Raw genomic sequence first — 27,840 nt, forward strand, 5'->3', positions numbered from 1 at the left:
GGATTTTTGAGTAGATATATAGAGGATCATTTTGTAAATGCCTTTATTATTTAGTTTACTTATTAAACACATTCATAGAGCCACCCATCTACCAAAAGGAACTCTGAGTGGCAAACAAAATAAAAACACAATACATTAAAAACAACAATTTAAAACAATAAACTTCACTGAGGCCGTAATAAAAACTAAGCTTTCATGCAGCCTTCATTCTTTTTTCATACCTAGGAGCTTCTCTATTCAAAGTGCATAATCCCTACATTTCTATTACTTTATACTATATTGTACCATTATTATGACAGCTGGATTTAAAAGTGGTTAAAAGTTGGGTTTCTTCTTTACATGTTTCATGGAACCAAGCACATATTCCAATTAAGGCTGCTAGTCCTTTAGCAAGGACTCATCCATTAGCAGCCCCATCCTACTGTACTCAGGTGCATTGAACTACAGCTCTCATAATTCTCAGTCAGCACAAGAGTTTGGCATGCTAGCTGGGAATTGTAGGCCAGGGCATGTGAAGGTTACAAAGATGGGAAAGTTGCTATATATGTACATTCCAGTCCCTGGCCTATTAGTTCTATTCCTGTCTGTTCACTTTCAAGAGTTGTAATACTAGCTCCTGACCCACTATGCTTACATTCTTCCCAAAGGCTGTTCTTATCCCACAAATTTCTTTGTATTCCTAGAGTTCATTATTCCACACCTGTCCTACTCCCTGAAGCAGTTTACTTAACCTGTCATTCCAATCCCCAGGACCTCTCATTCAGTCCCTGGTTTGTCCTTTTCTTCAGGGCAACTATTCTAGTATTCATTTAATATTTAAAATAATACAGCAGAAGAAGCAATGCCACACTATGTTTGCAGAAAGAAACATAGGTTTCTTTCTCACATGCCAGGGTAGGGATAGGATGCCAGATCAGGTATTCCTGAAGGTAAGATACTCCAAACAATCTAGGAGTACCTTGCATTCATTACAGGGGAGTTCAAACACCCAAGTGGCCATTTTCAACTGCCATTATTTCTTAAGGGCCTTCAGGGAATGCCTATTTTTTCAAAGGGTGGACATTCTTGTCCTTTTTATTGTTGATGAAGTGACTGATAAGAGTAAAATATTTTCTACATCAGGAAGGGAAGGACAGAGTACTTCTGAGGTATGAGAACTGATTAGAGTTAATTATTGGGGGACAAAGGAAGAAGAGGTGGAGATCAGTTCTAGTTGAAAAGAAATTTTAAAACAACAACCAAGAATTGCTGTTGAGGGAAAAGAGCATAAAAAGAATTAATCTTGAGAAGAGACATCATTGCATTAGGTTATTATTTTTTATTCTGAATATTCATGTGCTATTAAAACTATGTTTTGTATACTTGGCTGCTGTTCACTGAGTGCTAATCCTTAAACCCCACATTTCATACTAGCCTATTAAGTTTTTCTACTCAGTACCTTTAAAAATAAATAAAAAGGATCCCATGACTACAAGAGCTTGTCCAAGAAGACTAATACTGCTTCATCAGGAAGCTACTCTGAGGTTACTCTGAATTGGCACCTCCTCAGCAAAAGGTCAGGTAACCAGGAGAAGGAAGGGGTAATAGCCAAACCGTACAGTAAAGCACTAACTTCATTTCCAAAATGTCTATCTAGTGAAGCACCATTGCAGCCATTCAAATATCTCATTTTGCTGGTACTAACGATTGAGCAGGAACAGAACTGCCGATAGTAATCCCTAAAGTTACCTTTCCAACTTCGTTTCCTGCAAATATATTGGTCCTCAATTCCTGGCAGTCATGCTGCTGGGGATAATATAGCCTTATTCTTTTAAGACTATGTTATCCCTAACCACCAAGTTCAGGAAGGGAAACCGGTAGCCCCCATGCTGAAGCTGGCTCAGCATTACTTGCTATGAGTCAGGCTGAGTCGCCCTGCAAAAACTTGGAAGCCTACAACAACTGGACAATCCCTGGCTTCCCTACAGCTGGCGGGGGGGGGGGGCGTTAGGAAAAACCCCGATCCATGGAATCAAACATGGGTGGATCCTTCAGGGGTCCAATTTTTAACCCGGGGTCCACCTGAAAGTAAAATCAGGCGAGAGCATGCCTCTGTACACACCCAACAGAATAATTATGACCGAACTTCCCCCCCCCAACAATTTGTGTGTACCTATAAATTAATGGAGAGGAGATCACAATGGATTATATGTGAATGGGTACATTTTGCTTCGCTCTGTACTTCGATGTATTTCACGAAGGCTCGCTCAACGAACTGCAACTGCGAAATTCAAAACGTTGCGCAGCAAAAGGAAATAGCCGGCTAAATTTCTCCGCCCCCAAAATCTCTCTTTTAGGTCAATCCCAGAATGCTTCCTCCCATTGCTTTGCACTCGAGTAACCATTTTTAGTAAGGGCGCTCGACTTCCCATTTTGCGGTCTCTGGCAGCCATTGCTCGAAAAGAAGCCGGCGGCTTCTACCTTCAGCCCTAGGAAAACGGTGGAAAACGGTAGCCATCTTTGCTACGGGCAAGGCGATTCCCCATTTCCGAGACGAGCCGCTCCGCCTCTTCTGCCCTTCTTCGCGCGCTCTGGAATGGCGTCGAGCGTTTCGCGAAAGGACTACGGGACCGTCTGAGGAGGAGGCGGCGGTGGTTTATTTTCCAACAGGGCCACCTGGCAGAGGAAGCCGCTGTCAAGCGAAGACAGGCAGCATGACACCTCTCTGGCCGTTGGGAACCTTGTGGCTGGCTTATTTCGCAGCTCGAGGTGTGGCGAGCGACGATCCTCCATTGAAATGCGAAGATCTGCGAATCGGCCAATATCCTGAAGGCGGAAGGACGCCAAGGGAACCCGGTCACCATGGTGATGGGCTTTGCAGTGGGGCGAGGAAGGGGGGATGGCGCTCTGTGTTCTAAAAGGGCCACGAGGCAAAATGAACCGGGTGCTCGGGAGAAGCTGCACCTGTTGAGTCACACTCGTGCAGTTGTAAAAGGCATACAGTAGCCCTAAATGGAATACTGGCCATTGACTACAATCAAGGACTGACTGGCCATAGGCATAGTAGCAACCCCAATCTGGTATCCCCAAACAGGCTGAGCATGGAATAAATCTACCCACTTAGCTTAAATCACTTACCATCAGTGATCAGGCTCATGCCTGACATCAGATTGATTATGTGCCATCAAGTCGTTTTCAACTCCTGGCGACCACATAAGGGGACAAATTTGCAGCCTCGGTAGCAGTGAGAATTCATATTGTTATTGATGGATTTCTATCCTGCTTTTCCTTCAAGGACCTCAAGGTCCCTTCTGTGGTGATCTCCCTTGGTACTTCCCCACTCTGAGTTGCAAGGTTAAGAAATAATTATTGAAACATAGGAAGCAGTGTGGTGACTGTTTTGTAATATTTGGAATTGACATAACTCATTCAGGGTATGATTTTAAGGAACACTAATAAAATGAAATCAAGAATCTGTTACAAGATAAATTGATTATTTCTGAGGCCTTTGAGGCATATTCTTAGTGCCAATAATTTTGCATATAACAGAGAAGTAAATTAATGGTTGCTTGAGTGTTAACTTTAATTTGTTATTTATTGCAGTATTTCTGTCCCACCACGTTCACTCAACTTTGTGCATTTAAAAATCAGTGTAAACACAAGTGTAACTGAAAGAGATAAAATAAAAATGGAGTAGAAAAATTAAAAGTAAAACTAACCAATCATAAGGCAGTTCAGTGAATTAATTTATTCATTTTTTTTTTACACTTTTAACCACTCCAATAATAAGAATTCTCTCAAATAAATGTAAAGCATAATCTGGAGTAAATTTAACACTTTCCTTCACTTTATATATTTTTACACAGTATTGTAAAATAATCATTGTCAAATAAAAGTTTATATCTGCGCTCTTAGTAGTGCCTTAAGTCCCATCAAGTTCAGTAGATTGAATTTGGATAGTACCTAGTATTCAGAGATTACAGAACATTTCATTTCTAGAGAAGATGGAAACTAATAATAGAAACAGAAAATGATACACACTTCTGTATCGCACATATGGGTTATGAAGGAAAAGGCACTAGAAGCAAGTGTTTTCAAGGACTTAAATTATTAAAAATGAAAGGTGTTGAATGTACTTCATTAGGTCAGGGCAGGCATTATAAAACTGTATTGTTAAATTATACTTTTTTGTAATAAATGAGATTCATTATATTCAGCGGGCTTACTCAAAGGAAAGTTATGTAAGGTTGTACTTACTAAGAGACTTCACAGTGTACTTGCCTATGACTGAACTGAAAGAGAGGTTAGACATGTTACAGGAGAATTGGCACTTTTGATTCTCCATAGAATCATAATGTAAGAAAAGAGATCAAATCGAACGATTTGCTTTTTGGAACTCTTGCAATACAGAATGCAGTTAGCAGATCTGAGAAACCTGTGACCTTTCAGATGTTGCTGAACAAGCCAGCATTGCAAGCTGTGAAGAAATCTGTGAATCATAGTTCCAACAACATTAGAGAGCTATATATTTGAACCACAGCATCATTGACATATGCTTTGACAGCCTTTGCTTGAATAAACTCAGTGAAGGAGAATGCAGACTAGATAAGGCTCTCTGTTCCATTGTCAAAAACCTGGACCCTTTTTCTCCTTGGTGCAGTGTATGATATTGAATATCCATGATGACAGTGAGAGATGTGATGTTGAGGAAAGGATAGTAATGCAGCAGAGCTTATGACCTACCCATACCCTAAGGCTATCTGTAAAAGCCCTTATTCAGATACTGCCCTCATTAGAAACAGTAGAAGAGGACAACCAAAGACATGGATTTTTTTTTTTTTAATGTTGGCTACCTCTTAGATCTGGTACAATTTCTTTAAAAAAATGTTTGCTTGTTTTTGCAGTTTAAAGTATTTAAGAACCATTATATAAAACTCTGTGGTGTAGTTTTAACTCTTTTTTATCAGAGTATTTATTAGTTATACATTTATATTTTTATTACGGTTTTATTCTGTCTTTTATTTTACATTACAATATAGAATGTCCAGATAAATTTTCCTGGAACAGTCAGTTAATTAATTAACATTGGTAACAATTGGGTTTTCTGAGCTCTAGTCAATGGCTGTATTCACCCATTGTGCTAAGCTAGGATATAGTGTGTTTGCTTTTGGCACAGTATGTTATGAAAACTCAGCCATTGTGCTTTGTAAGCCATTGTTTATGTTATGTATGAACCCAGACAATTATGTTTAGTGAACACACCATGGGTAAGTAAACCATAATTTAGCATGATTGGTGAATCTAGAGTTTATGAGTGGAAAGAGATCTAGAGCAGAACTTTGTGGCTGGGTTCACACATCATAATAACTCAGGGTGTGCAACATTTGGGGAGCCAAGCATTATACTTAGCCACATTCCTGTAAGTAATGGGGCCAGAACAAAACCTAAATTTAACTTGCTTTCACTTAATCATTTAAGTTAATATGTAGTACAGCATAGTTTGCTCAAGCATGATTATTTGTATTAGTTGCATAATTGGTTAGCTTTTCATATCACCCCACACCATAAACCACGGTTTAGAAAGCACAGTGGCTAAGTTCATACAGCATTGTAAAGACAAACAGATAATTATAGTGTAGGATAATACGTAAACCCATTGTGTATTACCTTGTTAAACCTATTGTTTAGCCTGCCCCAATCTGGTGCCTTTCAGGTGTGCTAGGAACTACCACAACTGCTATGACTGGAAATTCTGGTAGTTCTAGTCCCAGAATATTGAAAGATTTCAGGCCAGAGAAGGCCATACTGTTTATTAAAATAGCTTCCCAACTTAAATATTGCTGTACCTCTTGTTTTTATGGGTGAGAGAAGAAAATATTATTACTTCGGCCAATACAATTTTGGATTAAAAACAAGTCTATCATGATGCTAGTTTTTACAGTTCTGCAGAAATTTGGTTTACATTTGTTTTCCTTAATTGTACAAACATATATGTGCAAAGATCCTAAAATAGACAATGCAACCCAAGAACCCATGAAGTGTACTAATCATACTGCATATGGTAAGGGTTATGCAATATGCTTACTGCTACATATTATTTAATCAAATACTTCCAGTGGATGAACTGTATATATTTCCAACTCTTAGAGTTCATATATATTCCTTTAGCATTAGTTTTTTTTAAAAAACAGACATGGGGCCCTCCCCTGCAAGAATACTTGAGATGAACTAACAAGATTTGTGATGAGTTTATTTATTATTCTGATTTATACTGCTGCCTATCTCATATGTATGACTCTGGATGGCTTACAAACAATTATTAACACAATAAAAGCAGCAAAAATAATACAACTATTTAAAAACAATTAAAAAATATATATAAAAAGCATATTAAAAAGCCTTCATATTATTACATTGGTTATTGCCAGTAAGTATTTCTTGGCTGCACATATATTTTAAGTATGAATTAATGTTAGAGGTGCAAAAGAAATTTGTTTTACTGTATTTTGTTTCACTTTTTAAAGTTAATCTGTAAAAATAACATTCTTGCTCCTTAAAAGACTAAAATTAAGATTAAATTTAATGTCTGCCATATTATCCATGTGTTAGTAGTTGTCTTGCTAAATATATGTACATATTTGTTTTATGCATTCTGTATCTGAAATGTTTTGCTGATATCCTATATAAAGTACTGCTGTTATTTTTATGTTCTTAGTTGCCTGTCTTCCAGCCCCAAATATTACTTGTAAAGATTTCAGTGGAAATGAAACTCAGTTTACTGGAAAGGAAATTGGATTTTATAAGCCTGTTGAGTGTCGAAGTGTGTAAGTGATAACTCAGTTTAATACATAAGGATTCAATTGCTAGTAAGCATTTGCTGTATTAATTATAGAACTTAATTACACATTTGTGTATGTACCTAAATTACTTTATTGTTTTAAAATGTGTTGCAGTCCTTTCCCTTCAGTTCTGTTAGAGATTGGAGGACTGATACTAGACCTGTCTTAATTAATACCTGCTTTACTTGATCATATAGCTATCATACTTGGGATCAGAAAGGATCAAGTCGTAGGAGAGTAAAGATTGTTAATGGATTGTGCCTGTCAATGGACAGATTGAAACTTAATCCACTTAATAACTATTGGTTGGAGAGGAGGGTAGGAGACCTGTTTGGAAGTCAAATTCTGGGTATGTTAAGTCAGTTAAATTAATTCTGATTGCAAACTGATAGTAATGTTTTACAGTCACTGGTGGGTCAGGTTAGCCCTGCAAGCAGACACAGCTGCTGTTTTTCATGGGGTAGGAACATCCAAGCTGGGCTACTGTAATATATAATATGCTCAAAAATTTGCTTAAAGTGTACCAAATAGGGTTTATCATTGTACTTTATAGAGAATTATTTAAGACATAAGCTTTTCTTTAATCTTTGAAGTGGTAGTCATATGTTGCTGCAGCGGGCTAACGTGGTTTGTGCAAACTGTAGGTAACATGTCACTCTGGTGTTATTCCTCCTTCATTGTCTAACAATTTGTTTCTGGGCCTGATTCAAGATGTCAGTAATTTGATTGTAACTCTTTATGTGTTACTACAATTACATTTGTGCATGACCAACATTGGATAACTAGAAATTTGGATAATAGATCTGAGATTTAAGGATTTAGTGAGAATTTTGAAGTCACACAAGAAAAAGATGTAAAATTTTATTTGACTTGATATTAATGTACTTCTTTGGTCCTAAAGCATGTAATTTGAAAATCAGGGAGCTCTTTTGCAGATATAGTATGCCACTAGAATGAACAGATGAATAGATGCTTTAATAGAGAAGACTTAGTCCAGATATAATTCATGCAGCTACTTTTTATGAATTGAAGTAAGTTAACTGCTTTTATCAGTTGCTATGTGTAAAGACCATTTCTGTAAACCGTTCAGGACTGAATTGATAGAAATTATGCAAAGTTTTTTTCCCCATATTTTATATAGAAAATATAGAGAATAAAAGATGTAGAACTACAAATAGCCTTGCTATCATTTAGGGATTGAATCTCATTGGCTAGGTTTTGCCTCCTTTGTCTTGGTTAGTTTGAGCTCTGTTCTCTGTCTTTGCAACTGGCACCTATGAGACTTTATGAATAGTGGGGAGCACCAAACTACTAATCTAAGATTTGGCTTGTAGAATAGTCAAAGTTCTTAGCATTTTTTGCTCTTATTTTTCAAATACCACATGATGTTTGAATCATAAGAGTGCAAAAAATGCTCTTTTGGAATGCGAGTTTGTTACTTTTACCTTTTATGTCTATATCTGGAAAAATTATAATGCGTCTGTCTGAACTATGGTGCAATGCAGTTTGAAATATTTTTTGGAAGTAGATCAGACCAAGATACCTACTGTAATACAGTTGCATGAGAAAATATTGAGGTATGCAAATCAGTAAAAACACTAGCTTGTTTTTACTTTGTTCTACAAAAATGACTATAGTAAGTAAAACTGCCTTTACTAGGCTTGTGTTTGTACAAGAATAGCCAAGTCTGAAATTGTGTTCAAACCCTGAAATGTCTTTCTTTGTTGCATGAAACATTAACACTCTAATAGTGGAGAAATCATTCACTCCTTTTTGTATTATTGTTTGGTGTTAAGCATAGCTGGATTTCCATTTGCTTAAGCTTTGACAGTTTGAAAGTTCCGATGTTAAATAATTAATAGAGTGAAGAAAATGAATTCAAAAATTGATTCAGCAATTTTCTCTCATATTTCTGTTTCTAGAAATGGTTACTCCTATAAAGTAGCAGTAGCTCTGTCTTTGTTTCTTGGCTGGTTGGGAGCAGATCGGTTTTATCTAGGATATCCTGCATTAGGTAAGTACATTCTTTTAAATATTAGTCTATGTGAAGGTTAATGGCTCTGCATTAATTTATTTATATTCCATTTGTATTCCGAAGTGACTATCAGTGGCTTACATAGGTATCAAGCCAGAATGTTAAGAGGCTGACATATTCAGCAAACATGGAAGAGATCATCCCAAAGATCATTATATTTTTGTATTTCATCAGACAATAAAAAGGATGAGTAGGATATTCTAGATTTCCTTCTGAGTTGCACTTGAAAAATTAAAACATTGTCCAGTAAGCATCAGCAGTGTTAGCTTATCACGTGGATATCTTTATTTGTACCATTTATATATATTTTTGTAAAATAAATGCTTTTCCCCCATAAAATAAGGCTCTTATTAGAAAAAAAAACCCCTTATAATGTATAGCAGATTAGGAATGGAAGAAACAAGGATTTTAACTGTTCTACCTGACAGTTTGAGATACTTTAAAAAATCAAGTCATAGTATTTTGCAAGTAATATTTTAAGATTTCATGATATAATGCTTAAGCAAAAATTATATGGTTAGAAACCCATGTCTCTGTTACCTTACTCCCGTATTATTCAAAGTTGTCATACATTGTGTTTTTTTTCTCCGTTATCAGTAAGTATTTAGGTGGTGACTATACTTTCTGTTTACTTGCCCATATTTTTATCAGTGTAGCAAGCCTGTGTATCCATTTGGACTGGAACTCTTTTAGATTATAGAGTGTTGTTTTGATATTTCTCAATGGACTCCTAACCCATTACATCTTTTCTGCTTGTTAGAAACAGATTATGTGGGGTGGGAGTGAGAGAAATGACATAGTACTAAATAGACTCTTCGCAGTATTCTTCTGTGAAAGAATATCCACCACCGTTTGGATTTTCACTTGCCGTGTTTTTACAACTGAATGTCATCAGAACTTCATGTGGATCCTAGTGGTATATAAACAGAGCGTGGCTAAAACTTATGATTATGGCTTTATCATCATAAAAGCACCAAGTGGAAGTGGGATTCATGAGAGAGTAGCAAGATAGAAGCCATGGCTCATTAAAAATTCATCAATACTTGTCTTAAGTCTGCCAAAATCACCTGGATGATGCTCCAGACTTCTGGTGGAGTGTTCTACCAACAGATAATCCAAGCTACATGGATATCATCTGACACAAACCAGACACTGCCTTCCATAGTAGGAACTTCATACTAGCTGTCAATGATGGAGGTTGTAATGTTATGGTTTGGGGATGTTTTGCTGAAGAGTTTGCCATTGTTGAATGAAACACAAATTCTGCTTTTTAACAGAAAATTTTAGAGGAGAGTATTAGGGCATCTGTCTGTTAGCTGAAGGTAAATCACAAAGTGAATCAAGCAGCAAGACAGTGATCCCAAACTTACAAGGAACTCTACGTGAAAATGGATGTAGAAGAACAAATTCAATACTTGGAGTGACCAATTCAAAATCCAGACCTAAACTTCATAAAAATACTTTAGTATGACCCAAGTAGAGGAGCACATGCTAGTAAATCCTTAAATGTACTGATTTGAAGCAGTTTATCATGGTGGGATGGGTCAGAATTCCTATACAACAAAGTGAAAGAATAATAATCAATTAGCACCATTTGGTTGCAGTTAAAAGAAGTGAATTGAGTTACTGTGAGACTAAAGGGGTAGTTACTTTTTCTCCCTGGGGCATGGAATATTGGATGACTTGGTTTATGAAATGAAACAAGCACCAAGCATTGGTGTTATTTGTTCACTCCGATTTTTTATATCAGTAGGCTTGTATGAAATTCTGATACCTTACAGTGGCAAAGATAGGCAAATGCTCAGAAAACCCAAAAGGCGATGAATACTTTTTCATCCAGAATTGTAACTCTAAAAACTGATGCTTTGCTGGTATATGCATTTTAAAATTTGGATGTCAATAATTTATACCATAAAGAGAATTATTTGTCATATGTATGCATAATAACACATAACACAAGTTTTAAGGTAAAAATTAACAGATAGTTTGTATTGCTTTCCAGCTTTATTTATTGAAGTGTGATGTCCTGCCTTTATAACAAATTGTATTTTTGGTAGCTTGATGGTTCCATACAAATAACAATTTGAAAAGAGAAAAAAATAATTTTTATATGGATATAATAAAGAGTAATTAAGACAGGATTTGCCTTATTTATAAATAGAGTAAAAAATGGTATCAGGCTGCTGTTCCTTGGAATGAAGGTTTTACAAGTGACTGAGATCATAAAAAAGGCCACCTGTTTAACTTCATATGATGGTACCTGGAGGAGAACATACAATTATTTCTTCAGATTCATATGGTTATAGATGCTCCATTAAAGTACTTTCCCAAACTAAAGTTGAAAAATAATTATAATCCAATGTGTTTAAGAAATGGAGTTCAGTCGGCTCAAATGTCCATTAAAAGCTGCATCGCAGTGGCGAACAAGGTGATTCCCCTGCCTCCCAGCTGCTCAACTCGAAAGCCATTCAGAGAGTCTTGATTCTCCGCAATTAGCTCTAGAGGAACGGCTGTCTGGCGATCAAATGGGATGATTTCCTTGCTTCCTCCTTGATCTGGAGCAAGTTGGGCAGCCGGTGCTTGCTGCCAGCTACCAATCCAGCTGCGTTGTCATCTCTCCCAATTGCGGAGAGATGGTTAAGCCACCATGCTACCACAGGACGTACACATTTTTTCATTTAATTACAGAGGTTCCATTAAAGTACTTTCCCAAGCTGCTAAGGGCTTTAAAAGTCAAAGTAGTATGTTGAGTTGTGTCCAGAAACAAATTAGCATCTTATCACGTTCCCTTGGTGCAATAAGATCACGCTGATGGGCTGGATTTGAACCAGTTGAAGTTTCTGAAGGCTTAGCCAAGGCAGACCCACGTATAATAAATATTGCTAAAACATAACTCTGAGCAGGTTGTCCCTTTCCATGATGTAGTGTTGAATACACTTTTATGTACAGATTTTGCCTAGAAGAATAAGCAACACTGTTAGAAATGTTGACAATTTTTTTTCTGAACAGCTTCATGGATGTCACTGCTCCATTATTTTAGACTTAAAGCTAAACATAATGATTGAAAAAAGCATAAAGGCCAGCCTTATGATGTGATACTCAAGTAACATGAGTCATGTTTCATGTTTTGAACCTCTTTGTACTTTTAGTATGATTTGCTGCTAATGTCTTACTTGTTGAGAACTTTTAAAAGGTTTGAAGCTGGAAGCAATGTCAGCTGTGTTTACACTAAGCTTATAAAGTTTTCATCTAATTAGGGGCTTTTACCTTTTTTTTTTTTTTTTGGCTTGTTTTGAAGTTTGTATAATGAAGTACTTTAATTCAAATATATTTTTTTTCTGCTAAACTATCCCCTTTCTGAGTCCCAGACTATTTAGATCCCCACATATCTGCTATTCATCTTACTTTAAAAGCCATCCATGCAATTCCTAGTTACAGATATGTTAGCATGTCTGATACTGCGCTCTTTGCCCAGCTTCCAGAGCCAAATACGTTGGCTAGATTATGTTGTTATTGCTCACAGTAGGTAAGTGAAACATAAGCATGACAATTGCAAAGAATAGTTTTGTGGAGGTTAGATAATCCAGTTATTAATACTTGATTCTGAAGAGGCAAAGATGGATTGATATAATTAATTGGGTAATTACAGATTATTGAATAATAGTATCATATGACCTCAAGCTCTAGTAGTCCTACCTAAATAAAACTTTAACAGCTAGAAGTAAGAAAGTGCCTCCTGTCACCTTGGAGAGAAGTATTAAAGATGCATCCTAGCTCCACTCCCCCCCATATGAGAAAAATGTGTATGTATGTCTGTTTATACCCTTTTTGTACCAAAATGATTTTATGTTGATTGTCTAAATGTATAAACTACATTCTTATGTACAATTTGCTGCTGTTGGCAGCTCTCCAAACAGTTTTCCTTCCCTCAGCCCCACAAATTGAGTTGGCATTTCTATTAGTTTTAAAGAATAGCTGTTCTTGTTTCAAACTTGTTAAAAAGTTGCCTTGGACACCCATTGGCTTGTTTTTCAGCAGTCCTCCTTTCTGGTATTTAAACTTAACTGGGGTAAAGGTTTTGGTTAGGATTCTATGTGTGTATGGAGTAAGAGAAACTACCAATTCAGGAACAGTAAAAAACTAAGATTTCCCTATATCTATACCTATGGTTTTAGATGCATGGATAAACCATTACAGCAAGAAAAACATTATTTTCTAGAAACTGTAATTTTCTAAAACACATCTACTCAATGGCATAATTACAACTTTTTTCACAGGTTTGTTAAAGTTCTGCACAGTAGGCTTTTGTGGAATTGGTAGTTTGATTGACTTCGTTCTGATTTCAATGCAGGTAAGTTCAGAATATCCAGCATAATGGTCATTGTTTAGATCTCAGAAGCTAATTAGACTTCTAGCAACAGACTTCAGGCACATAGCATTGCTAATTTTTTTTCATCTGAACAGTTGACTCCCATCTTGTGTCACACATTGTCAGAACAGGGAAGATGGCTGCAGGTCGTGTTCGTCACCCGATGCAGAGTTCACGAATGGAAGCAAAATTTTGCAAACACTGCTGTTCGCGAACCGAATTGTTCGTGAATAGAAGCGTTCGTGAACCGAGGTATTACTGTATGTCTGAAGATTTTTTGCATCTTAGATGTAAACAATTTTGTGAAACTTCGAGAATGAATTTTAAATATTTCTCCAACTTTTTCAAGTTCTTTAATGCTAATTAAAACTATGAGGCAGAGATTAGTTTTCAGTGGGAACAGCTTTAATATTAAAGATGGTGTTCAGAAGAATGTTTAAAAATTGGAAAAAAAATAAAAATACACTTCTACTTTGTATTTGCTGGATTGCCTTCAGTTATTGATAATACTGCTGCTTAGTAAAAATATTTGAATATTTTATTAAATGGATGTTTAAAAAATGCATACACATGTAAACCTCCATTTAATAAATATCCAACAGAAACATTTACTAGCACAAAGCTGCTTTTTAGAAAATTGGTTTCCACCCTTGCACACAAGTCAGATCTAATACATTGGTTCTGCTTGATCAAAGCTGTTAAAAATTTTTAAAAGTTAATTAAACTCCAGTATTTCTAGCTGTACTCCTAGCAGTTGAAGAACATCAGTTCCTATTTTTGTCCTGATGGGATGTTGGGTACACATTTTTATTCTATTTCCTACACACGTGTCTTTGGAATTAAATTTGCCCACATTTACTATGAGAAATGTACTTGAAATTATATATGTATCCAAACAACAACTGTACCTAAAAGCCATCAGTACTGCTCCTAGAGAACTCAAAAGTTATTTTCAACTTGTAATTTTTAATACAATAAAAGGGAAAAATCCAGAGAGCTTCAATGACTGATGCTGAACTTCGACCTGGGTCTCTGTTCCTAGTCCAACATGTTAATTACAATTCTACCTTAATATCTGAATTCAGAACTTCTCAAACTTTGTGGTATTGTGACTCTGTAAAATCTTAAATGAATTGGTACAACCTCCTCCTATCCTATAAATAAAACTAATAATTTCATTAGGATTAGGTTTGGCAAGAATTAAACATGCCTGTTTTTTCCAATTAAGTCGATATATTATACAGGTTGTCATACTTTGTGGAAGCCACCCACTGTGGGCTTACACAGGCAAAGCCAATGTTCTGTCAAAATTCTCTCCCACTTTGCCTGTTCAAGCCTGTAACTTCTTGGGGAAAGCAGCAGTCGTCCTTTTCTCCATACCTTTGCCCTAGGGCAAGTATAGCTTGTTTATCTGCTTATCAGTGTTGAAGAAAATTTCAGATGTGTTAGGAGTTTTATAGTTGTTTTGTGGCCATATTAAATGCAATATCGTTTGTATGTGTGTGTTTTGTACTATTTTAAAATTGAATTTTTAAAAATGTAATACTCTCTTTTCCAGATCGTGGGACCTTCTGATGGTTCTAATTACATAATAGATTATTATGGTGCAAGGCTTACCAGGCTGAGTATTACGAATGAAACATATAGAAAACCTCAAATATACCCTTAATCTTGCCAGTAAGTGCCTTAATCTGAATATTAAGAATGTTGTGTTTGACCAATATTGCTATTTTTGTCAAACTGAGATTATTTTATTCAAAGGCATAAAATAATAAAGCTATTTTCTTTCATTCATTTCACTTAGGATTTCTAAAACTGTCTCTAAAAATCACTTAATTGGAATGAGCTAAGGGAATCAATATGACCGCATTGCACGCATTTTCAGTATGGTTCTTGCCCTGCTTTTTGTCAGAATTGGTGGCTTTCTCCACTTATATACATAACCATCTTATACTAATAGACCACTTTTTCAGTGGAGACGAATTTATAATATAGTTGTCAACAACAAAAAAAGGGCATAAAAAATAAGAAAACTTTTCTGCATAGATATGTGTTCTCTAATAAAATTGATTTTGAATCATCTGTTTAACTATTCTAAAAAACATGTTTAATCCTTATATGAATGCAGAATCTATGAGCAAGATGAAATCCATATTTGTGAAGAAACATTTTAAAACCATGTTTCAACTCTAATACATGCTAGTGACAATTTATAGTTTATCATGTCCATTGTCCCATGTATTCAACCACTGTGTTTCATATAAAATTAAAAAGACAAAAATCCTGGAAATTGTTGTACCGACAAAACAATTCAAGAAAATTTGATCCAGTTGATCTTCTTCCTTGTCTTTTTCTCAAAAAACAAAAATATTTTAAATGTTGACAATCACATGCTATCAGGGCAGCTGCTAATTTTATATAATCATTATTTTTGCTCTTCCCCCATTCACAAACTCTCCTTATTTTGTGATTTCTAGGTAAATGCCAAATAGTGGGACATAGCCAAAACATCCAGAATTTGCATTTCATTCTTTTAAGCATGAGATAAACATCATATATTCATAAGTTTTGTTCTGTGTTTGGTTATTTTTAATTCACCCAAACCGTGGAAATTTAAAGACTATATTAGCCAGTAAACTGTAGTCACAGATTCCACCCCTGTTATCACTGGCTGGAGATAATTGAAGTTGAGGAGGCAGATACAGACAAGGGAAGAGTCAATTAAATACATATTCAGAAATCAAGAACCATTTTGGACATAAGAAAAAGCTGACTGCCTGCCTGATAGATAGGTTTACTGCTGCTTTTAAATACTTGGTTATGAGAAGTCATCATTCATGGCTGAATATAACGTTATCATTCCCTTTCTTTGCAAGTTGTGCTTTCTTTTCAGAAAAATTACCAGATTCAAAAGTATGATTATAGATGGGCTGCTAGGCTTTTGAACTGTTGAATTTCCAAATGCAACAGTTAACTGTGCATTTGTGGAAATTTGCAGAGGCAGATTGTTAAATACAAAAAATGTACTCTGTGCATGTACATTAGGAAGAAACCTCAGGCAAATGTGCGGTTATTTTGGTATTTTGGGGAAGTGTGTTTTTTGAATTATTGCTGTCATTCTTTTGCTGTTTGTGCAGAGTCTAGCAGCAAAACAAATTCTTAACTGTTGCTTCTGTTGTTTAATATGAGAAAACTTTTAAAGTTTAATCTTTTTAAAAAATCACTATCTTGACCAATTTTTCTGTGTCTAGATGAGAATTTTTGTCTAGAATCTATGTTTTTTTACTCTAGGACACCAGGTTTATTTTGATTTCCTTTTGTTCCCTATAATGTATCAAAATCATAACATTTTTCATTGTTAGCATATCTGTAAAGAATACATGGATCTTTAATGAACAGCAAGTACTGTAAAGTCATGCTATCAATATTGCAGCTTTCAGACCAAAATAGGGCATTCATAAGAGATGTCCAAAGACCTGACTTAATGTTCCAATTGTAGAATTCTATCTTCAGCAGCAAGACAATTGTAACTAAAGTCCCCTTATATCTATATTGACAGATTTTTCATATGATTCTTCTCAATCTTTGATCACATGCAAAGATGACATAAAATTCAACATGAAGTCATATTTTCAGAATAAAGTTACCTCTTATCCTGCTGTTATAAGGCAATTGTAATAAATAGATGATAACTTCCTATGTGTATTAAAGGCTTTAAATGTATTTTAAATGTGATAAATATCTTCATCCAGGAACAGAATCTGCACTTAAGTGGTGAAACTCATGAGATATTAATTATAGTTATCTAAGTTCAGTAAAGTTCTTCATCCCATTAAGTGTGTACTTAAGCTTTTTGTTACATTGGGCCAAGGTATTTGTTATATGAAGCTGTGGCAGCTACTTTCTAAGTAATATTTTTAATGGTATTAATCTGGATTGAATTAGTCAACACAATACAATCTAAGGCTTAATTTCAGAACTTGGGATAGACTGCAACATTCACTGTGGATTTTTGGATGACCATTTTCCTGCCATGTAAAAGTAAAACAGAACGATACACCTTCCAAGGGCACTGTTTGTAAGGGTTGAAGCTGGTGAAGCTCTGATTCTCATGCAAGAGAAAGCTGCAGAAAACATCAAGGTCAAGGAATGAATAGCCACACAAATATTGGCATGAAAAAGTGAGAGTAGAGATCCAAGATTCAAACATATATAAAGGAAGGATTCCTGTATGTTGTTAGATGAAGAATATATGTGTGGTTTCCTAATTTTCTGCAGTAAGTTTACTTCTTGAGTCAGCTCTGGAAAAGTGGGCTGGGAAGAGATTACTTGCTGTACCTGATACAAAACCTTGACATTATTGATAATTAAACCCCTACATATCTATGTATTTATTCTGTAAATAGGATAAAGGTGTTACTGGAGTATTCCAAATGTTGATGAATCTACTCACTAGGGAGAAATGCCACATGAGCATCAGAGATCTCCCTTTGGTATCGTACTTATCTGAGCTGTAGTTTGGAAGATAGTAAGAAACTTTATGTTTTTCCATGCAGTGGAAATACCTGATATTAATTATCTTCTCTTAGTGAATCAAGCTATTTATGGACTTGGAAGCATTTGTGGACTAGGAACAACTACAACTACAGCTTTTAGCAAAGCTGTTTGGTTTGATTCCCTCGCCCTTAAGCCTCCAGCTTTCTGTAGGTGATTGCATGTATGACTGTCACCTGTTAACTTAAAATTTTCAGTATTCAGCTCAGCAGTGATGTCTCTTTTATCCTGTGCTGATCAATAAGACCAAGAGAGCTTTTGCTTAAACCAAATTCTCATTCAAGGCTCAGGCTTTAATAGAAGGAAGTAAATATTGAACTTTTTAAATCCAGTTGTGCATTCCAAATGTTTTACTGCTATACTATTCCAAATGTTTTTCTTCAATATTAAAAGATAAAATTACATACAATCCATCTATTTTTTTTAAATCTTGTGAAATATCTATGGATGTCCTCCTTATTCTTAATGGGAGGTTATGTAGGCTTAAGTGGTGTGTTTAACAGTTCATTGCATATATTAAAAAAGAATGTGCCTGCTTTTAGAATCCTTTAGAACACAAAGAAAATATATAGTAGTTTCAGCAATTGCATATCAGGCATCATGTTCCTAAATTGTGTTTGACAATTCTAGACATCAGAATCTATTAATATAATTGCTGTGTAAATTCTCTTCTGAAGAAATTTGCTTTATCTCTCTTCAGAACTGAATGTTTATATGGCTGTACAACTGTACATTTATACAATGTACAACTACATTGTTTATAACAATGGAGTTATGTTCATTTTCAGCCTCTCTCTCTGACAAAAAGTATTTTTATTTGTTTTAAGATAAACAGGGGAAAGGTTTGGCTTTCAAATTGATTGATTTTTAGTATGGTAATTATTCTAGCAAAGTCTGCTTTTAACCACAGAACATGGTCATGTCTAAGAACTGGAAGAATTATATTTTTCCTTTTCACAATTCATTATTTTCTACCAGCACAAACTTAGCCAAAAATATGTGAGTATCCATCTAATACAGTCTCAGGTTTTGGGCTGCTTTCCTAATGTTGCCTCCTCAGATACCAGTTTTCAAGGAAAAATTGTTCCATTTAAATGTTTCATGTAGACAGTTTTCTCAATTCTGTTGCCTTCAAACCTTTAATCTGAAAATGTCAGTATCATTAACCTATGCATCCTTGCTTGCTTTTGCACTAACTGAAGAAAATGATCTCTAAATTAAGAACAGACATCTCTTTGGTAGTCCTGACAGCTCTATCTTTTATGCATAGGTTAAGCAGGGAAAAGGTTTAACATATATTTATATTACCTCTGTACCACTTAGTGAACTCGTTAGATCGGTTGGTACCATGTCATGAGGTTTCTTCATATATTTTGCTCTGTTAAAGGCAGTGGCTTCTTTGTGTGGCAGGTATCAGACACAAGAACGTCTAAGTTCAAGCAGTCTCATAATCTTGTGTAGAATAAGCAACGTTTAATTAGTGTATGAACAACTGTAAGTTGAACAAAAGTATATCATTCAGGAGTATTGTATTCTAGTGTATCAAGTGAGATTCTGGAACTGCTGCATTTCCTTTGCTTCTTTCAAAGAAGGGCTCAGATGCCTAATGTACCAGTTCACGTGTAGCGTATTAAGTCTAGGCAATAGTTTTAAACACCTATAGATATACCTTAGATCAGAGGTTCTTAAACTGTGGACTGTGGAGCCCTGGAAGTCCCCAAGACCCTTTCAGGGGGTCTACAAAGTCAAATAAATTTCTCAGTTTTAATTTCTAATACAGTAAATATCAGAAAGCCAGTTTGGTGTAGTGGTCAAGGTAACAAGCTAGAAACCAGGAGACCATGAGTTGTAGTCCCACCTTAGGCACAAAGCCAGCTGGGTGACCTTGGGCCAGTCACACACTCTCAGCCCTAGGAAGGAGGAAATGGCAAACCGCTTCCAAAATCTTGCCAAGAATACTGCAGAGACTTGTCCAAGCAGTCACCAGAAGTCAAGACTGACTCAAAGGCACACATACACAAACAAATATTGATAGATATAACCAACATAAACCAAAGCTCTTTGGGATCCTCAAGCATTTTTAAGAATGTAAAGGAATCCTGAGACCAAAATGTTTGAGAACCACTGTCTTAGATTATAGACAGTTACATAGGCAAGGCAGAAAAAAAAATGTTTAGCCAACATAGCTATCAAACTATGGGTGCGTAAGCAGCGCAGGAAATGCGTTTGAACTATGTGGTGACACTGTTGGAAGGAAATTCCGTTATGTGTCCATTGTATGGCAACCTTTCTGGACATAGAACATTATAAATGAGCAGGAAAATAGAGGACAAAGGAAAGTTGAAGACAATCTAACCTTCCTCCTTGATAATACGGTATAGCTGCTGTTCAAGCTCTATGTAACTGTCCTTTATTCTGCTATTGCAAGGATGAACAGAGCAGTACAACCCCAAACCTTTTGGCTGTGCTCTGTGTACTTGGAGCAGAGGAATGCTTTAAATGTATTCTTTTATACTTTAGCTATGCACACGTTTTATGGCTGATTTTTTTTTTCCAGAGTTCACTTATTTTATTTGAGTGTGAGAAGATGCCTGAATACTAAATGATGGAAGAGGACTGTCTTCAGAGGATGGAGAAGTTTCATCAACTATTGTCATCAGCTCTTTCTGCACAAAGGAAAAGTAGTAGACTACATTATTATACACTCTGCTGATTACACAAAAGGAGTTAGAGCTTTTGTGCCATGGCTTTAACTGTAACCCTATTGAAAAGAAGACAATGGCTTATCTTTTAAATTGTTTGGTAAATGAAAGCAAAATATGGACATTTTATGATAAATACATCATGAACTACTGCACAAAGGACTTTATACAAGTTGTACAAAAACTGAAAAATGTGTGTCTGAATATAAAGGAAAAACAGGAAGAAATTACCTCACCATTCAACATCCCTTTCCCTACTGCTATTTAAAAATAAGAGGAGAAATAAAACAAAAAATGTGTTGTTATACAGATGTACCAGGTTCCAGCTCATTCACTCCCTCCCTCCCTTGCATCAAGTACATTCTGTACTTTTGGCAATAAGTTGACTGGATATTTAGAAGCTGCGAACTGTTCTGAAAGTTTCACATAGTGGGTTATGGGCCATGTGTGTTTGATCAAAATTCAATTACTGCACTGCGCCAGGCTTGGAAACCTATCATTGCAAGTTATGAAGTATGACGAAATGAGCTGCTCTAATTGGTTCAGTATGGGGAGCAGTCTCAACCAAGCTTGTTATGATAAATAGCTTCCTATGTTAAAGGTTCTCTAGAGCTTAAGTGTCTTGGCTCACCTCCTTCAACAGAATAAGAATATTGTTCCCTAGGAACATTTACATCATTGTCTCTCTTCCCAGGTTGGAGTTAAATATTTGTAGCATTTTTATCTTGCTGTTCTTGAAGAATCTAAACATAAATATGTCACTTCTTCCAATCATAAAATATCTTGTGTCCCCATACACGCTGGTTATTGGTAATGTCACTTTTGTCAGCTGGGAAAACCTTAGCTGTTGTTTAAAGTCAAATCCACTTTATAAGCTGTAAAAAAATGATGTTAAATGGTCCACAACTCCAAGCTTAGATTTGCCCTTACTAAAAGTGTTCCACACATGTTAAAACTGAAGGGATTTTTATAGTAGATTTCTGTTACGGAAATAATCTCTGTTTGATTATCCTCATGTAAGGAAACAAAAGATAGAGCTAGAACAGTCTCAAGCTACTCTATATGTCTGATTTATGGTGTTCATTGATGTGCAAGGATGCTATTTCACTTTAGGAAAAAGGTATAAAGTATATAGTGCTTCTGTTTCTTTGGTTAAGGAAACTAGGGAAAAAATAAGCCTTGTCCTTCCCTTTAGTAATATGTCTTGTTGGACTCAAATTAGTTATCTGAATTGGTCATTTTTTTTCATGTAATAATTTAACACACTGTTATTCAGGTTTCATTTGTTTTATGAGTTTTGATCTCATCATAGTTTGCCTTTATATTTAAATGTCCTCTTTAATCTTCTGCCAAAAGATGTGTGTAATGCTGAAGTCGGCATTTTCAGCATGTACTACATTTGCTGCAAAATTTCAATTTTATAAACCATTCCTCTTAGTCATGACTTAAGCAATGACTAAGTTCAGTAATACAAAATTAAGGGGAAGAAAACTTGATACAATAAATGTGAGATCTACATCTGTGTAAGATAAACACACACACTCTTGTTTTTCAAAGTAGGATGTGATGAAATATTTTAGAATGGGTGGTAGAAGAAGCTACATAATGGAAGATGTCATTAGCTTGGGCAGATGATATGTTTTTCAAACAAAACTTGAAAGAATATTGTATTACAGTTTTTAATAAAAATTCTGCAAGAAGTAACTTTACCTTTAAAAATAGAATATGATGGCAAGCATTTATGCTCATCTTCCTTCTGGCAAATCAGCTTTTTTTTGTATTGAATCTCACTTGATTGAATAGCATTGGGGCTGCCAGAGTAAATGCTATTATCAATGTACAGTAATTAAGGAAATAGTCCTTGTCACTAGAACAGCATCCAGGCTGTGCCTACGGTAATAAAGTTAAATGATAAAGAAACCTCTTTAAATAAAGTGCAACTACTGGACTGTGGTTACTCTTGAAATGCAGTGGAATATTATTGGTAATAGGAAAATATCCCCACTGAACACAATGTAAGACTTCTTAGATATATAACTAGATAACATTAAATAATCTTCTAATTTAAAGATAAAGATGTTAATCCCTCATGTCTAAAGATTGACAAACTTGGAACACTTTTATCTTCCTTGTACTTGCTCTTCAAATTATGTTCATAATTTAGAAATATTTAGAAATCTGTTTAAAAAATGTACAAATTAAGCGTTGTCATAGGCTTATGAGTTAATATCTAATACATTTTATTATAAAGTATCAGTACTTTATGCTTCAGTCTTAAGGCCATCTGAAGCTGATATAAATTATGATAAAAACAATGTTATTTGAGGCTAGAACATCTATATGAAAATGTTTTTCTTCCACCGTGATAGCTAACTGTGTCTTACATAGTTGAATAAATAACTGAATCTCATGTGAACAATTTGGAAGTGATCTTTGTACCTGTAAAAATAAGTTTCCAGATTGCAAGTTTTTGAGATGAGGATGGCATTAAGACCTATTCTGAGGGCTGTATCTGAGAAACTTAGCTACCAAGGGAATGAATAGTTCAATAAGGAACAAGTTTTTTGGCTAATGGAATACTGCACTGTGAAACATTTAGATGTCATAATAGAAGTGATTCAGATATGTGTTTCTTAGAAGGCCTTTGCCTCTTCTGAAATTGTTTAGTTTCTGTAAAAAGGAGATGAATTGCTGTTGAAGACTAAGTTTCTGAGAATGGTGGTTGGGCCATGGCTTCCACCTGGGAGAGTATGGGAGAAAGTAGCCTGAATCTCATCTGGCATTAGCCAGATTTCCCACAGACTCTGTCCTTGAATATACAGCTGCATTCAGGATAAGTTTTTTTTTTCTTTTGTGGGATTCTCTTTCATGATGTGTTTGCCTAGAAGAAAAGGCTGTGGTGCTTCAGGTTGCATTGAGATATACTAAGGGTCAGTACTGCCTAACCTTCCAGCTGAGATACAGTACTACCTGTCCCTAATGGAATGGATACTCATAGACGCATGTTTCCTTCTTCATGGAAAAAAATTACCAAGGCCCTGGTTCAATTCTGTAAACTAAGTTTCATTAACATTTATTTTATTCTTTATTCTGTTTACAAATGAGACTATCTCTTGTCAGTTTATGAAGCCAGAATGGATCTTTTCTGGACTGAATCATTCCTAAGGCTTGGTCTTCTTTGGGAAGTATGTTCCTTGGGCATTCTACGTGAGAGCATTTTGCTCTTGGAAATATGTATTCCTTAATAAATCAAATTATATGTTTTAAAACAGATTGTAGTGATTTAGTAAAGATTGTTCATACTTTATGCTGTGATTAAGGTTAGTGGATTACTAGGCATTGATATGTGCACCTATTGCGTTATTCTGGCTTTGACCATTTCCAGAGCATTTTGGCAGCTGAACATGAGTGACTAATGATAGGCTGGCAACTAAGAGGGGGAAAATATTTCCTTCTCCCTGTACTTGCCATGGGCTCAGATGAGCATGAAAATATAATCTTAAACCATTGTTGTATTTCCTCTGTTCCAACATTGTAATAATTATCTTCTGTTGTGATACAAATCACAACAGATTTAATCCTGAAAAAGTATTCAGATTTTTTCCATTGTGGTACAATTCCCCACAGATTTTCATTTTTGTGGTACAACCTAAAGTTCACAGAGATCTTTAATATAAGGAAGAAAATCTTTAAAGACTCTAGCTTTCAAAACAACTGCATTGATGACTGCAAAGCGTTTGGAGTTAGGCACATGTTTAGGTTGTATGTTCAGAGGCTTCCATAATGACCAATTCTGTATGTTCAGAGGCTTCCATAATGACATTCAGTGCTGTACACTGTAATTGAAGCAGGAGTATATGTTTTTATATTTATATATATGTATCACAATGGTAACTGTTAGAACTGGTGGGGCTGAGGATAGGGTAGGAAAGTTTATATGCAGAGTCAAAGGTAGAGCAAGTTAACCTTCAGCTCAAAATAGAGTTGGAAGAATGCCTCTGATCAGCACAGCAACACAAAAATAGGCTTACAAGTTGCATTTGCTTGCTTCATAGCAGCAGCTATTGTGCCAAAAGGCAAAGTGAAGCAGGCTACCTAAAAAATCATGAGTTAAGATGCATGATGAAATAATTTTTCAAGAATCAGGTTAATGCAACTCTTAAATTAGCACACTTTCTTTTTCAGTCTTGTGCAGAAGTTCGAAAAAAAGTGAGGCTGCTTTAATAGCAGGGAGGTGCTTTACTCACAAAGTACTTCGGAATTGTTTTCAAAGAGTGTGTGGCCGTTATTCATCCCAAAAGCAGCTAGCCTTGGAATAGACTGGATTCACACAAGGTCAAATCAGGGCTTTTTAAGCCACTGGTTGTTAATAAGACATAATGAATGAGTTCACACATCACACTAGGCCAAACAATTGCACCGCATGATAGTTCAGGGTTCTGTGTGAATTGGCAAAATAAGCAGATGTTATGAAACTACAGTGGCTACAGGGAAAGTGTTTTGGATTACTAAGGGCTCTCTCTTTGTAGCATGGGGACATTGGGATGGCCCTATCCTACCTATAGAAAGCAACAGATTGTCTCTGACTCAAGAAATGAGCCTTAACTTTTAGATTATGTTAATGTGAGATCAGATGCTTTCTGTTCTAGAGTTATAAGATGCATCTATTTGTTATTTCAAGAGCAAAAGAAGCACTCATCCAATTAAAAGTGAGGTGGTAGTTTATGGCCTTATTCCTTCAATAAAGAAAATTCAGAGAGAAGAATGTTGATCTTAAGCCACAATAAGTGCTGTTAGAATAATGACTCTACTGCTAGGCTAACTTCCTATTCCACCCACAAAACAAGCATACGTACATACAGCATTATTTTTTCTCTGCACATGTAAGAGTCAAGCAAGTTAACTGGGTTTTATCTATGTATTGTCAAACTGAAGTGATTTATTCCAACTGCTGCAGCTCTTCTGTAGATGAGGAATCTACAGAATAGACTATTTCATTTGCTTAGTTGCTGTTTCTGTACAAAAATGCCCTCACTTCTCTTCAGAGTATTCTCCCAAATGAATAAATGGAGGTATAAAAGCAAACAATAGGGAGTACCTTTCTATGAATGAATATGAGAGTGGAGTTAGAGCGGGCACAAGTCTGAAGATCAGTGTATAATCAGTCCTACTCTACTACATGGTTACTGACAGATTAATGCAAGGGATATTATTCTGGTAATAATCTTACCAACAGCCTGCCATTGGAGGAAAATCACTTTGATGGGACTGCAAAGACTCCCTGGGTAAAATAAGGGTTATTAGTACTTATTAACTACATTAGCTAAAAAAAAAAAAAAAAACTTCTCAAGAAGGATGCATACAATCTAGTTCCCATATTCATATTTTTGAAACAAAAAATGCAGACATTTTGTGGATATATAAATTTAAGGCAGTGGTAGACTGAAGGTAAATCAAGAACTACTAAGTGATCTCTTGGTAGAGACAGCAGAGATTTCTACCTTTCAGTTCTTAATGGTGGTAACAATAATAAAGCTTTCCCCACTCCAAATTGGGCTGTTAAAATGATTTTGTGTGCTGAACTCATACTGGTATCCTACCACCTATTTTTCACCTTACTCCTAGGCTGATGTAAAAGACAATTCTCCAAGTTTCAAGACCTTTATTAAGATCCATAATATCAGGGTCTTAATTTTCATCTTCAAACCCTTAAGTAAATTTTTTTTTTCCCATTAGCGATAGCACTACTCAATGTGTTAGAGATTTTCTAGATTAGTTGGAGCCACCGTTTAGAGCCAACATGAAATTAAAGTTGCTGGATTTTTTCTTCCATTCAATGTAAATCCACAGCCTTTTCTTTCCACTGCATTATTCAAACTTCTACATTACCTTTTGCCTGTCTCAGAAAACTGACCCTTTCTCAGTTCTTAATCCAGGTATCATTTAAGTTGTAAAGACAAATGGTGCAGTACAGAGGGTGGGGAAAGAAACACCTTAAACTGAAGTGATAATTACAAATGTGGCTATTCATTTAAATGAACTGTTGGACATATGTATATTAGCTCATTTCTGTGGACAGATACGATCTTACTTGTTTGTAGCAACTATTAGATATATTATCTAGGCATCAGAACAGTGGTATCCCTGTAGTTACATTGGTCTGTAGCATATAATATTGCTCCTGTGTTGGAAAAAAACCAGTGGAAGTCCAGTTAATGAAAGGCAAACTTAGTTACATTTTAGCTTCCTTTCTTTTTTCTCCAGCTTTTTTAATAAACAAATTGGTTACGTGCCATCAAGTCAGTGTTGATTCTTAGCGACCACATAGATAGATTTTCTCCATAGTAATCTGCCCCTAACCTAGCCTTTCAGGTCTTCTAATGGTGCACCCATTGTTTCTGTAACTGAGTTACAAGATCCACCTTGCTGCTGGTCATCCTTTTCTTCTCTTTCTTTTCACCTTTTCCAGCATTAGAGCCTTCTCTAGAGAGGTAGGTCTTCTCATAAAGTGTCCAAAGTAGGATAATTTCAGCCTGGGCATTTATGTCTTGGGTCAGAACTCTGGATTGATTTGTTCTATGATCAATGCTTATTTTCCCTCTAATTCTTCTTTATCATTATCATGATAAGTATCACATTCGGAATTATACAGATAGATCCAAAACAGCAGTCCTTCAACTCCTAGCAAAGTCATGTAATTCCTAGCAAAGTCACTTTTTTAAATGGGCAATAGAGTTGGGGCTATTTTTAATTATATATTGGGTCTTAAGGCTGTTTGACCCCAAAAAGATTTGGGCAACTTACATTTTTAAGATAATACACTTTTTTTTAAAAAAAAAAGGAATTTGGCCACCCAGACAAAAACCCATGCATGCATGGATGGATGGATCTTAAGAGGAATGCTGTCCCAAATGGCAGGCAGGACTCCTGGGTCCCATGAAATGGCACTGTTTTATTGGAGAGACCCAGGGTGTGTCAATCCAAATCTTATTGGATAGGCAGAAATTACAGGATATAGGTAGTCTGGCAGACATCCAGGCCTGTAAACCATGAGGGGCTTTATAGATGGCTATTAGCACCTCAAATTGCACCCAGAGCACAATCAACAACCACTTCAATTCATGAAATAATGGAGTCACATGAATGTACCAAAGGGCACCTATAACTATTCATGCTGCCACATTCTGGCATAGCTATAGCTTCCAAGTGGTCTTAAAGAACACATTCCAGTAATCCAAATGGAGAGGTGACACATAAGTGGTGGTGAACAAGGTCTCCCAATCCAGGAACAGGCACACAAGATGGATTTCTGTGAAGGCCACAGCTGCCACACAGCCAGCACGCCTAAACTCAAGCAAATTA

The 27,840-nt window shown here is 35.8% G+C and overlaps 1 protein-coding gene across 1 annotated transcript; it reads left to right on the plus strand.

The window, feature by feature from the left end:
* Window positions 1-2,537: 2,537 nt before the first annotated feature.
* Window positions 2,538-23,747, plus strand: TM2D1 (TM2 domain containing 1). The gene is made up of 7 exons (XM_007436844.3): window positions 2,538-2,800; window positions 5,967-6,040; window positions 6,695-6,803; window positions 8,741-8,832; window positions 13,131-13,204; window positions 14,781-14,899; window positions 20,334-23,747. Exons 1-6 carry the CDS (start codon window positions 2,694-2,696, stop codon window positions 14,889-14,891), a joined length of 567 nt encoding a protein of 188 aa, XP_007436906.2. The 5' UTR covers window positions 2,538-2,693; the 3' UTR covers window positions 14,892-14,899; window positions 20,334-23,747.
* The last annotated feature ends 4,093 nt before the right edge of the window (window positions 23,748-27,840 follow it).

This window comes from Python bivittatus, unplaced genomic scaffold (assembly GCF_059951505.1).
Source record: "Python bivittatus isolate LINGU-HERP-01145 unplaced genomic scaffold, Pbiv_v1 ctg000700_np1212, whole genome shotgun sequence".
Classification (NCBI taxonomy): Eukaryota; Metazoa; Chordata; class Lepidosauria; order Squamata; family Pythonidae; genus Python; species Python bivittatus.